This window comes from Poecile atricapillus, chromosome 4, assembly GCF_030490865.1.
Source record: "Poecile atricapillus isolate bPoeAtr1 chromosome 4, bPoeAtr1.hap1, whole genome shotgun sequence".
In the NCBI taxonomy this organism is placed as follows: domain Eukaryota; kingdom Metazoa; phylum Chordata; class Aves; order Passeriformes; family Paridae; genus Poecile; species Poecile atricapillus.
In genome coordinates, this window is record NC_081252.1 from 34,177,617 (window position 1) to 34,194,286 (window position 16,670).

The window sequence follows — 16,670 nt, forward strand, 5'->3', positions numbered from 1 at the left end:
CTTAGGGCATTTGAAGTACTGGTAGCAGTGAAATGCTGTGTCTTTCAAAGCACTACTTGATAATGGTGTTTTTCTTAGACATTTAGGTGCATCATAGTAAGTGGTAGAAGCATGATTAGGTAGAGGATTTCCACCAAAGAATCATTTTTTAAGAAGTCCATTTGCAGTAGTCAAAACACTTAACAGCCAGTAGACTAAAGATGGATATAATGTATGTTCAGGATTTAGCTTCAAAAGGAAAATAAAAAAAAACCCCAGGCTTAACAGATTTGAAGAGCTGTAATTTGAGTAAGACAGCCTGAAAAAAAAATTTATCTACAGTCATCTGAAGTTTGCTTTTTACTGCATCTAGATTATATTTTTTTCCTTCTAATGGAACTTACTTGTGACAGAATGCCAAGTGTCTTTCTAAAGCTTAGAACAGTCAAAATTTCAAATTCAGAACTTAATGGGATAGAACTGAAAATGTGGTAACATAAAAAATATTTTACTTGAGTAATAAAGTACCATAACATGGTATGGTGAATCTTCTGCTCATGCAACATAACCAAATGGCAGTCTGATAAGGCCAGCTTGCTGCTCTTAGCCCCTCGTCTTTTTCTTTTTAAAAAAAGAAACCCTAACCTTCCTATGAACTTTTAGCTTGCAAATGACCTGATATGACATGTTTGAACTTAAAATGAACTTTCACATGAACTTTCAGTTAGTCCTCTTAGAAATATAACAGATGGAAAATGGGCAGATTGCTTAAATATTTTAGTTAGAAGTGCTTTGACACGTACACCAGTAAAAACAGGCAAGCTATCTAATTTTTCTGTTTATGTTGCCTGTTTTATTGTCCTGCTGGATTACTTGCAGTGTTTGAGCAGAGAGGTGCTTATTTTCTTTTTGTCAGTGGATGCTATGCATTTGGTTTTGTGGTATTTTTTTTCTTTGTATTATGCTTTCACCTGGAACATAAAACTCTGCCAGATCTTCACCCTGAATGGAGGGTTGAGAGAGTTAAATTAACCTCATTAGTCAGTCTTGAGAAGGAGTGATGTTATTTGAGTGGTGTACAAAATTTTTACTGGTGACATTTTAGATATGTTCTGATCCGATCTTTTCAGAGTATTTGTGTAAAGCTTTGAACTGCTTCTTAAATATTTGCCAACACAGGTTAGGCACAGGTGAACTACACTAAAATTCTGTCTCTCAGTCATGAGGTGCTGATCCTGCACTGCTGATTTTCCAGCTCAAGCTTGAACCTGATGCCAACACAGCAATTTTCTCCATTTTCTTTTGGCTTTAATATTCCTAATACTGAACATGGTTGTTGGGCTGGAACATATATTCAGACTGTTTCTATTACTGACATGAAAGCTAAAGTTAAGTTACCCTTTGCTTATTAAACTCTCAGCCAATAGCTCCCACTGGTTTCTGATCTTCTTTTGATTCTTTACCAAGTGGACTGCAATCCACTCCAGCCAGCTGCAGTAAATTGTATGCTCTGTGTGTGTGTGTGCAATAACTGGATATTAAGAGGAAAATAACTGTTGAGTCTAATGTCCTAAGGCTGCTTTCTTTGTTAAGTATTTTTTAAGTACATGAATAAACATTTCATTTGCCCTTTTAAAAAGGCTCATGGAAGTCGTAAATTCAGTCACCAGTTTGCTGCTGTTCTTTCTAAGGCAGGAAGGACTGTTTTCTGAAAGGTTCTCTTGTCTGTGGCAGTACAGCTATCAGTGATTTGCTTTTTAATTAACTGCATCTGATTAATGTGTATCACAAAGAATGTCTTTGAAGTTGTATTGAAGAAGCTAAAACACTGATTTTTAATCACCATAGGTTTTGATGGTGGAGCAGTGAAAGTTTGTGGAGCAAAAGGATTGCCTCCTTCAACATTTTATAAGGTATTACCTCATTTTGTGGTGTGAAAGATTTATTTTGTTTTACAAAATCTTAAATTTTGGTGAAAATGCTAAAGCTTAGCACTGTCCTCATCTTCTCTACCCCAAGGGGAAAAGAAACAGATGCAAAATTTGAAAACCTTACTTGATACATAAAAATACTGTTACTTTGTTTAAAAAGTGTGTATTTGTATAATGATTGCCAGAGAGCATTTATAGTAGCCTGTCAGTACTGAATTCCATCTAACTTCATAATCCCTTTATCATTAGGTAAATGCCACTTATCTTGATGGCTTCAGAGCTACTGCTGTCTGTCCAGTGGGAGGCCCAAAGGCAGTACAAAAAGCAAAACGCACTGCAGAAGCTATTCTGCAAAGGTTGGTGTTTGAGTCTCAGAAGGGGTTCTGGCTCTCTTTTTTTTCTTTCCAGAGGTGATGAAAATACAATAGTGACACAAGATGGCAACATTACTAACCTTGTAAGAATCCTAGAAAGTTACAGTTTTCCTATTAGGATGACATTCAAGACTTAAGTAGCTTTTTCAAGAAACCTGTTTTCAGTATCTAACTGCACTTCAGTTTGACAGAGTGAGAAAAGTGCCAAATACGTTTGAAAATAGATTGCTGGAGAGAAACCCAAGTTAGTGAGGAACAAGCTGTGATTGGCATTTAAATTTTATTACATGCCAGAGATAAACCCATATGAAACTTTTCAGCAGCTTTCACAGAACTTTTTTTATGGGAAGTCTTACTGATATGAAATGTAGGAAGTTTACTGAGTTTGTGTTTAAAACACGCTTACTTTACTACCATCTTAAATGAGACCCAGTGATTGTGGGGTTTTTTGCTAGAACAGAGTTACAATTCTCACAAAAAAGAGTGATAAACTTTCGGTTGTATTGTTATGCCAGTATATTTGGGCAAGGAAGGATTCCTCTTAAATATAATTCCATATCAGGAATCTCTCCGTGCTTACTCCAGTGGCTCCAGTCTTTCTAGTTAAGAGATCTATTTCATTGTGCCATGTTTTATACAAAGCTACCTCCCCATCCTGTTGTAGACCCATGCAGAAGCTACACTTGGAAAGCCAGAAATCCAGGGTTTACTGTGAACTTGGGGTGATTGTTCACGTGCCTGTGTGCAGCACTGTGGTGAAGGAGTCGTCTGACTTTACTCGAGATACGGCAGATGAGAGCAGACTGATAAGGGCTGTGTAATTGCAAATGCTAAAAGCTTGTGTCCAAGAGCTATTGAGAAAATCAAATTATGGGAAAACCCTTCAGGAAGTGTTAAATACAAAGACTCGGGACCTCTAAAAAGCCATATTTCTGGAAGCTAGGTGATTATTTTAGGAAAAAAATAGAATGGTACATTTTCCATTTCATGTTTGGTCTTGGACATTATTTCAGACTGGAGGATATGAATCTTTGTCTGATTGAACAGATTGTGATGCTGCTGCTGTCTCTGTGACATCTAGGAGATTAATTCAGACTGTTTACTGTGCTTTCTTGAGTAGTCATCAGATGAAAGCTGATGTGAGGTAATTGAAGGCTGATTAACTGCTGTCATAAGTTGCCTCTAGCCCATTAGGCATGCCTGTGGGCAAGTTCTCTGTTTTGAAGATTACAATATACAAAAACACATTCTCCATCTCAAATGTAGTCTTAAAAGTTTAATATGTGGAATTGTTTCTTTGACGCATCAAAAGATTGGTGAATGTCAGCCCACACAGAGAATAAGAATTATTCTCTATTATTATCAAGCTGTTCTGATCCCTCTCAAAGAATGCTCTATCAGCAACTATAACTCTTTTGAAACATCAATGTCAGGTTTTTTACCAAGTTCTGTTCATAAAATCATAGAATTGTCAAGGTCGGAAGAGACCTTTAAGATCAGCAAGTCCAGCCATCAACCCAGCTCCATCACTATAATTCCTAAATGACATCACTGAGTGCCAAATCCAGACACTTCTTAAATACCTCCAGGAATGGTTACACCACCACCTCTTTAGGAAACCTATTCCAATGCCTGACAGCTTGAACAGTGAAATTTTTTTTCTGATATCTAATCTGTATCTCCTCTGTCTCATTTTAAGGCCATTTCTTCTTGTCCTGTCACTGCAGGTGTGGCTGAAGGAACTGGCCTCATCCTCAGTACACTTTCCTTTCATGTGGTTGTAAGAGAGTGATGAGGTTCCTCCTGAGCCTCATTTTTCCAGGCTGAACAACCCCAGATCCCTCAGCCATTCCTTGTAAGACATGTTTTCCAGACCTTTCATAAGCCTTACTGCCTTATTCTCTGGACATGCTCCAGCATCTCAATGCTCTTTTTTAAAGTGAAGGGGCCAGAACTGGACACAGAACTTGAACTGTGGCCTCAGCAGTGCTGAGTACAGAGAGACAGTCACTGCCCTACTCCTCTGGCCATACCATTGCTGATCCAGACTAGGATGCCATTGGCCTTCTTGGCCACCTGGGTACATCTGGCTCATGTTCATCTGTCTGTCAAACCAGCACCCGAATGTCTCTTTCTGCCAAACGGCTCTCAGGCCCAGACTCTGCCTATGGTTGCTGTGACCCAAGTGCAGGACCCAGCACTTTGCCTTGCTGAGTGAACTTCATGCAGTTGTCTTTAGGCCATTGATCCAGGTCTCTCTGTTTCAAGAGAATATTCTAAGGATATGATCTTTCAGCTACCCAGCTTCTGTTCTAGGTTAAGTTCTGTAGAGTAGTCTAGTGGCATCAAGTATAGAAAAAGGTGCACAAATTTAATATGCTTCATTTATACAGGTCAAATTGGTTGGTAACCTAAGAAACTGAGCAGCTTTGGCAGCTTAGAAGATGACTTCTTTTGCTTCTTTATTGTGTACTTCTCCTTTACTTGTTTATTCATTATTGAGAGCAAAAGCAATTTGGCAATATGTATGTGAAGAAGTCTTTTTTAAACAGTCTCTGCTATCCTTTTAATTTCAGGATTCTCTGTTGTGTTACTAACATGTGAAAGGGCTAAAAATGGCCCAGAGTATTTTTTGAACTGTAGTATCTGTAATTGTAATGTTTGTAGATAAATAATTTAAAATAATTTAATACAGACACAGTTTGCAAATTTCATTACCTTAAATGAAGTAGTCTGTCTTATTTTTGTATTTCATCAAAAATAAGGGTGGCCTCATTTGTAATGCGTGAACACTCTTCCATCTCTTTACAGCAATTAAAAAATTGTATTTTGTATTAATGTCCTGTACATTGCTTCACTATTTCAGGTGCTGTGGTTATATTTATTATGACAACAATGATACATTAGCAGTGTCTTCAAAATGTTCGACCAAAGCAAAAAATGTTGCTTGTTCCACCAAGCAGAATACATATCCTAACAGAAATCCCAATCCCAACATTTCAACTCATGAAATCTTTTATACAGCTACTTGACAGGGTTAACTTCTGTGGATTACACAGGGCTACTTCAGATAATCATTTTGAGACAGTTGACTAATAAAACAAAATCCTTTGTTGCAGGACTCGTCTTATTTTCAGTCAGCTTGGGTATGAAGATTACAGTGCAGTTAACATACAGGTTTTAGGGTCTGAAGATACATATGGACCTCATGCTAGAAGGAGTATAGATGGTGTAAGTATGCAGTGGAGTGTTCTTAAACTTTAACTGACCTCTTTTAATCTTTCCATATTGTTATCTTTTCCACAACTTTAAAGGAAGTCACTGTCATCTTGGGAATTTCACCCCTTCATACTGCAAAGAACTCACTGTCACTACTTAATGTACAAAATTAACACTGACAAGGTCTTTGCAGTATTGGGTCTTCCAGAAGCACTGATATGAAATCTTAAAGAAATATTGTTGTACTCTGTTCTGATGTTCTCCTAAAGAAATACCTTATTACAATAATTTCTGTAGCATAGACTTAAATTGCATTAGATGTAGTGCTAAAAGACCACATTATAAATATTGCAATCAGGAAATCTCAGCATTAATGTTGCCTGCACAACTTCAAAATTGTCGGTGAGTACTACCTAAGAAATAATCTTCAGCTATGTAATTCTGCACTGTGACTGCATATGTAAGGATATGAATGATGGCCATAGCCACTGCAGTATCCATGGTCTGTTTTCCTATTCTAGTGAATGAAAGTTCTTTTTAAAGTAAAAAGACCGTAAATCATGTCCTCACTTAGCCACAGTTTAAATATTTAGACAGTTCAGTTTGTTCCAAAACAGTAGCGTTTCATTCTTCTTTGTCAGTGGCTGTGTTGCAAAACTCTTAAGGTACACGTGGCAAAACTCAACTCTGGGTTTGTTCTTATGAGTGCTGACATTTAGTAACCAACAGTTTGTATCTAAAGGGAATGAGAATGTGATGTAGAGAAGGACAGTGGACTTCTTACTAGTGAAATTTAGTGTTCTTAGAAATTGGTCAAGTTATATCTGCATTTATTCATTTCAGTACTTGAGTTTCAATTTCCTTCAGCAAAGCAGCAAGAGTTGCTTCCTGAAGACTGAGCTTTATTTTGTTGTCTTTTTCATTCTAGGACCATAAAACCTGCAATTTTAAGCATCTTACTAAAAGTGCAGAATCAAAATTCTGAAACATAGGAACAGATGTTCCAGATGTTCAGCTTGTCTGTGTTCTGTTTGTGCCAACTCCTTATCGTTAAGCATTGTAATATATTCTTAAATTTAATTTTTATATAGGAAGTTTTCTGTCTCATTGTACAAAGTGAATGTAATGAGTTGAAGAAGAGCAGTTTCTCCCTCCTGATTATTCAGTTTGCCTTCCTTATAGTACATTAAAGAAATTTTTTAAATGAAAGAGAATATTTGTAGTACTTTCTGTATTTCCAGCCTCAGTTCCCAGGTCTTATATTAAAAGTAAACAGTGTTACCACCATTGTATGTGCTTCTTATACATGCTTGAAACAGGATGTGAGAGCTAAGGCTGAAATACAGGAAATCACTCTATTGCCTTCGCCCTTCATGCTTCCTCTTCTTTTAGAAGACACTAGCCAGGGGAGCTTTCATCTGGAAAGCAGCCGTGGTAGCTTGAGAAAAAGGTTGGGGAGAGGAGGTTGCTTTTCCATTTAAAATACAAAGTCATAGAATCCATTTCCATAGGAAAACATTTATCCCTTGGGGCTTCAGGTAGGGATAATGTAGTCCCTTAAACACTATTTCCTACCATGTCTTTCCATGCAAAATTAGACCTGGTTATTTGGGTTACAAATCACAGTGCTCAAAACTGGAGCCATACTATGCTAGGCAGTGTATTAACACATAAAGAAAATAGTTCCTGCTTTGAAAATTCTACTACCTAAATGTGAAACAAAGAAGCAAATACGTAAGTGAATACTGAGACAGGGTAAGTTGAACAATATTTAGAGCTCAGTGTCGATATATGATGTGGCTGGGCTAATTCCCATGCACATCTGTCAGTTTGGTGCAGTGGTTAGTTAGCTTTTGCAGCTGTGAAATCACTGTGTCTCCCAGCCTTAGGTAAGCCTGCATTCTGTAGTCTGAGCTGCTGTGTGGAGTATTGCCTGTTCCTGACAACACGAAATATCCTTGAGAAACAGCAGAGTGGCAAGCACTTCTCTTTCTCAAACTTCTATGCCTGTTGATATGGTTGCTGCCTGTCACTCTGGTAGCTTGCTTTGTCAGCAGCAGCTCAGTGGGAGCTACAAAGGGATCTGAATCAACACTGAGTAATTCTAGTGCTGTTTGATTTTAGTACCTCCAGTTATGTTGTGGAGGAAGGAGTTAGGACAGTGACACAGCATCACTGAGTTTGTGGTTTGGAAATCCAGGATGTGTTTCATGTAAAGGCTATTTATTAATGGTATATCAGGCATTAGAGTTTGCTACATAAAAGCTGTATGTGCTCTCTTAGTTTTCTGCTAACTTTTTATTAATTGATCTCCAAGACATTAAGACTTCGTTTTGCTGGGTTTTATTTTAAATTCTGATACTGTAAGATTAATGGCTTCAGCCTATATACCGGGTTCCTAGTAGGATTCAGCTTATTTTTATAGACCATTGTATCTTGCATTTGCAGACAAGGAGGTATAAATGAAACTTTAAATGGAATGTTGATTATATGGTCCAGTTTAGAAGCAGAAAGCAGATGCAAATGCACAGATATGTTTTTTTTGCAAGAATGTTTCTGGTTGATTATTATTTGTAGTAATTTAATGAATCTTGTGATAGCTTTAAGAACACTGAATGTTAAAATTGTGCATTTGTTGGGTTTGTTGTATGGCTGCATTTTTTTTGTGTATTGCTTCCAATGGTAGATCCTTCAGTGGCTGAAAATAGAATTTTTTTGAAATTTGGAGAGACAGTGCTTATCTGCAAGGACAGGTGTTTTGACTAGAGTAGGGAGCACAGTACTGATTTTGTTTACCTTTAGAGGGAGCATCTGCTCTTCTCTCTGAAAATGTGGTGGCTTTCACAAGTTCTGTTCTCACATTTATCTCCCAAGGATTAGGTTTGAACTCTTTTCTGTGTACAGATCTGCTTCCTTCTTGATGCTAAGAGAAGTGAACCTGGCTCTTTAACTTGGCCCCACAGTACTTTCAGTGCACTTAGAATAGAATAAATAAAAAGTTGGTTTGCCAGTTCTACCGACAGTGAAGCCAAGTATTTGGTATTGTTAGTTACAGTACTTGATTCTTGGAGAATGCTGGAGAAAAGGCACGGTGTCTGACTTGAAATACCCAATTGCTGATTGCATGGTATTCCAAAATAAAAACAACGAAAAGTTAACAGCAAATTATAGTGATGGTGGATAAAAAGTCACTGAATTATTTACCTTGAATGCTGAGCTACAGTTATTTTTCATTTTTGTAAATTTAACTGATGTTCTACATCTAAGCTAATCTAATTTGAACCTTTTTGAAACAGAGTCCTCGGGAAGCTGTTATTTGGCTGGCTGTACACCATAAACAAAGAGAAGCTGTAGAAATCTTCTCCAAAGAGATTGCACCAGCTGGAACTGGCATGGGTAATTATTCATACCATCTTCTAAGAATTTTAAAGTTACTTTTTATTCTCTGAGCATGACTAGCACCCAAAAATTTAAGTCATGTTAAGGTCCCTTATGTTGTTGTTAGCGAGATAATAATTTTTAAAGGTATATAAGCTTGGTGTAGAAATGCAACAGACATTAGCAGAATGATAAAATGAAAGTCCTAGAAGTTCACCTTCATATTCCATTTAGATTCTTTATTCTTCCCTTGCTGCTACTGTTCCTTCCTGGTTTTTTTCCTTTTCCTCATCCATCTGTTTTCCTACATGTGACTGCACTGATGTGCCACAGTGATTTATTTTTTTACCATGTTCCTAAATCTTAGTAAAGCTATCAGACTTTGCTGGCAATAAACACTGAGCGTTACTCAACTGGCAAAAAGACACCTCAGTGTCCACCTATAACACTGCAGTTAATGAAGAGATGCACAGTTTGAGATTTTGAAGGTTCTCTTCAGACTTCATTATCTGGTGTTACTACATAGGTACTACATGATGCTACTGTACTTTTAACTGTTTAATGTACAGCTGCTTGTGTAAGTAATTACAGCATTCAGGTATAATTTTAAAAATACTGCAGTGATGGTGCTGACAATCTTCATCTTAATTCACGGTGCTTATTACGTACCCAACTTAAATTGTCATCCTGCAGTATTAAGTCTAACCTCAAATTATTCTGTCCTTACCATTTGGTTTTGTATTTTGTATTGCAGCTATTGCAAGAGATATGTTTTAATTGATGTGTGAGGTAAAATCAAACCACTGGAATTTAATTAAGTCCATCTTAGTTTTGAGGGTATATTTTAAAGTATTTACTTAAAGGTCATTTAATGTGAAGTGATCTGTGCTTCTGTTGCTTGCCAAAAAAAAGTACATTGTTTTTTGTAAATGCTATTGGTTTCTCTAAATTTTCTAGAGGGACCTACTGTTTGATTATTTTGAGAAAATTTTTTTTCTGTTCTACTCCCAAGTCCCTTAGGTGTCACCATTGTAACTGAGTTCAAAGCTCATTGATGAGTTTTGTGTATAGGTCATGAGTACTCATCCCACTTTTATTATCCATTCTAAATTAATTTAAATTTTGAAAGCCTAATTTTAGGACTAGAGCTTAGATATTTTACAGTGGGTTCTGCGTACCTTAATGAAGATTACATCTAGGATTTATATAGATCTTCAAAATTACATTCCGTGAGCTTAACCTGAAACTCTGAAGTTCCATAGCAAATCTAAAATCCTGATTAATGGACGAAATGTTAGGTGTTGCCTTGCAATTAGGGAGCTAATTTTTTTTCCAGCAGGTTAAAAATTGTGTAGAAGTGTGCACATTCTTGCATTCTGTGTTGTGTGTTATGGTCTTAACAGTATTTGCAGAGAACAATATTTGCAGATAACAGTTTAATGCAGGTTGGGGTTCTTCTTTTTTAAAGTTGTTTTTAAAGAGACAAGATCAGCACATGGTCAGTTTTTTTTGTCCCTGCAATATAGATATGATGTAGAAATACTTGTTGATACAATATTTAAAGATTTTGCAATTCTCAAGGCTGATCAGTAGGTTGGCATTTACCATAGATGTAGGTTGCTTCTAAAGACTTGTCATTTTCCTTATGAATGTAGGATAGTATTTTCAGTTGGATCAAACTATCATTTCCGTAGCTAGTTAGGGAATCATAATTGAAGTAGTTCCTCCTTTTTCATAGGGACTTCCCCATAGCAGACTACAAAAGTAAAAATCTATTCTTACTATTTATTCTATTTATACATAGAGAATGCCCTAGAAAATATCCTTTTGAATTAAAGCTGGGTGGATTTTAAAATCACTGCTTATTTGTACGGTCCAAAACTAATGGACCTGTACGTGTCTCTCCATTCTTAATGTGTGCTTCTTTTATAAAGAAATTTCTGTGTATATAAACCACTTCTGAAGTCTTGGTTTTATGAAGGGTTCAGTTTTTTCCTTTTACCACTGATCTTTGTTGAATGAAAAAGTGAAAAATCTGCTCTACATGTTTTGGGTGGAATATATGTAGAATTGAAATTGAGTTACTGTAATGTGAACATTTGTGCCTTTGAGGTGTCTGGCAGACTTTGAGTTCTTGCTGTCTGGGCTTTCAGTAATGAAACAAATGTGTTCCTATGTGGAATTAGGTTAGGCAGTCTGTGTGGATGATGGTTGGGTTGCTGGGTTTGTTTCCTAAAGGAACCAGTTTAAGCTTTTCAGAACATCCTGTAGAAGTTTTTCTCAAAAAAACCCAAATCTGTTTCAATTCATAGAGCTGCTGGTAATGAGCAGCAATGGGAAAGAGGCTGTTTCTGGAATCATCCAAGGCATCTGGTGATAAATAGCACTTTTCCTTGCCAGGTACAGGACTGCAAAAGGGTTTTTGGCCTCCGTGACATAAATGACTGCTGTCAAAGGCTATCAGGGCTGTTTTCTGACATGTTTCCAAGTGCTTGAACAACCACATAGTCATTATTTTTTTTTTTTTCATTTGTGGAAGATACACTGGGACTGCTTCATACAGTCACTTCTTTCAGTTGCTGTTATGTGATAAATTTTTGTATTACCTGTGCCTATAAACTCTTATATAAGCAGAGGAGAGTCAGATTTGGGATCTAAATGCTTAGAAAGCTACTTGTTGATGTGGAATATGGTTAAAGCGGTGATTAAGAAGAATGTTTTTAATTTTTTTCTTCAGTGAGATTTAGAATTTTGCAACACTGCCAAACAGTAATTAGTGGTGTACTAATAACTGCATCAGCTTAATGATGCTTAGTTTCTAACAGTAGTGTAGAATTCCAGACGTTGCTGTGAAAAGCAGAACAAGGAATTCTTGATGCTTAATTGTCTGAAAATGGGCAGCTCCACAGACAAGACTTGTAGAGATGGGTAAATGATCTTGGGAGCAGAAGCCAGAACTAAGACTGTTGAGATTGTTGTTGTCCTAGGTGAATTCTCTAGTAGCAGCACCTGGTGTTCCTTTCCTTCCCCCTTTTCCTTGAGCTTTTTCCCTTCCCTTATTTCACTGTACAAATTACTACAGTTCTCCAGTGTTACAGGTTCAGTGAGAGGCAGAGCTTGCCCCCATGGCAGTGTGGTCACCCTTGTGGGAGGGTCAGAGCATCCATAGGCAGAGAACCCAGAACCTGAGCCTTGTGTGCCCCGTGTAAGTGCTCTGGGCAATGAACACCTGAGGTCCCATTCTGTACAGTGCTGCACCGCTTTTTCTCACTGGGCATTGAATAAAAATAGCTGTGGCTGCTGTCTCTTACATGGATAGAGTATGCCTATCAAATGTGGTTCTGTGCTTCGCACATGGATCTGTGTGATGTAACTGCATGTGGCTTTGTTCTGCCAAAATGGTGGCAGTTGTGGGGATACACACCAAGTGGGATTTTAATCATGAGTGGCTTTTCCTGATGAAAATCCTTCATACAATGAAGTCCTGTGTTTCAAAGATGGCCAGCTTGGTCACACCCCTCCCAGCTCTCCTGTGTTAGTTCACTTCCAGGAGGTGAGATAGTGACTGTTAGGGTCATTGCAAATAGCCCTTCTTTCTTGTTCTGCATATTCTTTTAATGAAGAGCAGAGAAAAAGCAGGAACAAATTACAAATATTTTATAATGGACACTAGGGAGGAAGGAGAAGTTGTTGACTTGCAGAGTGATGTCACCTGAACTGAAACACTTCATTCCATTATTTTTGGACATTTAAGAGTGACCTTTAAAAAACAAAGTACACTTTCAGATCTGTACTGGACAAAAAGGGGAAAAAAAAAAGGAAATATTTTCTCTTCTGCTTGAACTGTATCTAGTGCTTGAGGAGTACTGTTTTTAACTGTATTCTTCCCCTCAGTAGCAGTTTGGTGCTTGTTACTCTTAAGTGATGTGTAGGCAGTTGTACAGATAATAATCTTCATATATAGCACCTTTCATCCAGGAACCTCTAGCAAGCTGTGTGAAGATGATCACCTAAGCTTTCTAACATCTAATAGCATTGGAAAGTATTCTTCCTGCTTTACAGATGGTTTCCTGAGATAGTGAAAGAAAGCATAACCACAAAAAAATGTGAATTAAGGGTCCTTGGTTCTGCTTTCCCTGTAAGAAATGCTGAAGTGCAACTCCACCAATATTTAAGGGGACCAAACCGGCTAAAATTTAGGAGCAAGGAGTAGAGGAGAAGAAAGATTGAGAAAAGAGATTTGATGGTTCAGAATAAGAATGGAGAGTCACAAAGCTCCTGTTGCATCTTTTGTAGTGAAATCCAGAAGCACCGTCACTTCTGGTGTTCCATCAGGTGGTTTTAGCCTGCTAGTCACTACTTGTGGAGCTGTCAGCTGGAGCTGGTTGGTAGTTTTATTTTGGCAATATCATAATATGAAAATTACAAATTTTACATAAAATATGTATTAATTTCTGTAATAATCAGTACTATAAGTCTAGTTTTGGTGTTTTCCACTTAGGCTGAATTTAAATCACTTGACCCAAAATGTTTTACCTGTTTGCCTGATAAGCTTTTGAGGGAATTTTCAGTTGCAATTTTTCAGATTTAATAGGGAACAACAGTAAAATGAAAATAACTTCTTTTCCTTCTTGTGATTAAAAATCATTTCACAATAATTTTGTTGAATAGTGATCTTCATAATGCTTCACTGCAGAGACTTAAAACTTCGGATGTTAGGTCTTCAGTATCAGATGTACTTTTTAGCTAGTTTAGAGTCTTAATGTCAGTACTTAATAACTTCTAACGTACTTTGCAGCATGTGATTTTTGGATATGATAAAATTTTTGGGCATTTGTATATGTCAAGGATAATACACCTTAGGTCTCATAAGAGGAAAGCATTGTATAGGTTCTGATCAATTTGAGAGTTCTGATTCCTCCCCTCTTCCCTCCACATCTGTAGAAGGACAACCATCTAAAGGCATTGTGCCAACTTGAAATTCCCAATTTCTTATGAAATTGCATCCTCTGCATAAAAAGAAGGAATGCTGTCTATATGTTGAAATTGGCTGAAGCCTGTGTGTATTTGTGCTCTGTAGTATAAGCAAGGAATTAGACCTAGAAGAGAGAATTTTGAGATGTTGCATTTTTTAAGAAGCTTCCATAGTCAACAATGAATGAGATTTTCAGTCATTATATTATTTTCTATTTCTAGTTTTTATGATTCAGTTATATTCAGTTATAAAATAGTTATTCCTTGACTTTTTTTCCTAATTCTTTTTAAGTTTGCATTGTTTTTGTTGAAGGCCTAGGAGGACACATCAGTGTACTTCCACAGAAATTGTTTTTGAGTGTTACTTAAACTGCAGATGAGACTCTTAAGCCCAGAGAAGAATTTGAAGTTACTGTATATAGACATGCCATGTTGGAGAGCGATTTGTTGTTTATTTTCTGTTTGGAATGGAAGACATTTACTGTAAACTTCTGTTGAGTATGGTATTTAGTTCACAAGTTCAAACACTTAATCAGTGTTCATTTGGATTATGCTGTTCTGATGAATTTAAAGGGATACATACAAAAAAATAAAAAAAAAAAGGCCAAACACACTTTATCCCATCTTTTTATATTTTTTTACAATTAATACTTGAGCTTAACCTTTCAATTGATAAAACTGTTCTTTCTGTTTAGTCCTCAGTAGTCTGAAAGTTGATAAAAGCCAGGATTTTTTTAACAGCAAGCAGCAAATTTGGTTGGCTTAATGCATGTTGGTCTCCTGAAAAAAAGAGTAACTTTCAATCTGTCTGTACTGTTCAGTTCTAATAGTGGGGTCTTCACAGCTATTTTTCTGTTCTGTAAAGTGAGATTCCTATGTTTGGCAGTGGAGAATCCTGTACACATAGACTTAGATTTTTAAATATGTATTTAAATATGTGTATCCTAGTTCGGTGCAGTTCTGCAATGTTCGGTACATAGAAGTTCACCCTCACTTCATAAAAGCTGGCAAACACAGACCTGGTTTGTATTACTCAGTGAAAATGTCTTCATTATGTACAGTCCAGTCAGCCAAATGGTTAGAATTTAAGTAATTTCTGTTGAATTAATGTCTTTATGTTGTCTTTTTTAATTCAGATACTTCATTCTGAATGAAATGCAGTATAGCAGAAGCTCAAGAAGAGCCTTACTGTGGGAATCTGGCATCTATAGTTTAACAGGCGTTCAGTAGCTGAGAAATGTTTTGCTAATAGCTGAAATCATGTGCTGACCCTTATTTCACATTAAAATGACCGGAGTTTGACACTAAGATGACAGCTGGTTAATACAACTTGAGATTTTAAAGTGCTTAAGTATATGTAAATATTTTGACTGATGTCCTAAGTGTGTTGGAAGATACTTTTAGAAATGTCCTTGTTGTAGCAGTTCACTGCAGTCCCCATTTTTTTGAGAATAATACTGCAGAAGATAAACTATCTGCTGTTTTCAGAGGATATAGATAGAATAATTAAGAACATACAATTGACCCTTGTACAAAAAGGTTATATGCATTTCGTACTGGTGCTCAACCATATTGTAAGAGTATAAAACCTGAGATTTTGGATTTCTCTAGTTTGATCACTTAAAAAAGTAATGCTTGACAAGTGGACTACTTTGTCTGGTTTTATATAAAAAACGTATCATTCCTTAGAATATGCAGTAAATACATTAATAACCTATTGGCTGAGCTCATTCAATCACTGGAAATATAAGGGTCAAAAGCTGAAAGCTGTTCAGCAAGAGACATCGCTGTACCTTGAAATTCTGTGAAACTTAAAAAAAATCCCATAAGTTTTATTAAAGTGCTTAAAACTTCTTAGATTATGATTTCAAGTAGCTGGAGCATTTTCATGCTTATTTACTTCAAAACATTTTACAGAATCCTTCATGCAGTCTAGTGTCCTTTGTCTATTTCATAATGGTTTATTCTGTTGAAAAATATACAGAATTGTACAGAAGGGTTTTTTTTGACAGAAGCAGATTAAAGAATAAGTAATAATAATCCAAAATTAGGTGTGACCATTCAAGTAGGATTGGAATAGGATAGAGGGAATATTAAGGAGGCAAAGTATCACTCTTTTCCACAGTCTGTAAATCCAGTGGGGAGTAATGAGGGCTGGAAGGAATGAAACTTGTTTTGCTGGAAATTTGCATCTCATAGCTTGATTGCAAGTTCCAGCTGGAGTTCTTTCTGCTGTAGGGCATTTTACAGGGTGTGGTATATATGACATAGATTATAATGTATTAAAACACGGTAGTTCTACGTATTGAAATAGGTGTTTATTTGGGCTGATTTTTGCATGTTTTACAGGGGCTGGTTTTTGGTGGCTCCATACCCTGAATTGCCTCAACTGAGAGCAGTGTTGGTTTTCCCAAGCACTCTTTAGTTTGCCTGCTACCTCTGCTCATGAAATTTATCAGAAACTTGCTGTCTTTTCCAGCATATCATATGTGATTTTTAGAAGAATTTGTATTTGCAAGTCCATCCAGAGATGGGTTTTACAGGGTGAGAAAATAAAAAAGATCAAGAGACAGCTGGAGAGATAAAACATAAATGGGAAACCAGAAATGGTCAAGCTGTTGTTGCAAGGAGTGTATCCTGATTTGGCTCCACCTTGTATTATTTACATGAATATCTGTTCCTACATCTCTGCTCACAAGGGAGTGCCAATCATGGGGTGTTAGTGTGCTTTGGTATTCTTGAGATTCCTCTCCATCCTTCAGATTTGGGTCAAATTTGAGAGTCTGCAGGTGTGCCGGAAGAATCATGGACATGA

The 16,670-nt window shown here is 36.8% G+C and overlaps 1 protein-coding gene across 2 annotated transcripts in view; it reads left to right on the plus strand.

Annotated features, from left to right (window-relative positions):
• LOC131578911 (uncharacterized) overlaps window positions 1-16,670 on the plus strand; it is a 58,164-nt gene that overhangs the window by 17,706 nt on the left and 23,788 nt on the right. For both annotated transcript variants that reach the window (XM_058838211.1, XM_058838210.1), the window contains exons 10-13: window positions 1,828-1,892; window positions 2,160-2,266; window positions 5,404-5,515; window positions 8,800-8,899. In XM_058838211.1, coding sequence (XP_058694194.1) covers window positions 1,828-1,892; window positions 2,160-2,266; window positions 5,404-5,515; window positions 8,800-8,899 — 384 coding nt within the window. The remainder of the gene's footprint in view (window positions 1-1,827; window positions 1,893-2,159; window positions 2,267-5,403; window positions 5,516-8,799; window positions 8,900-16,670) is intronic.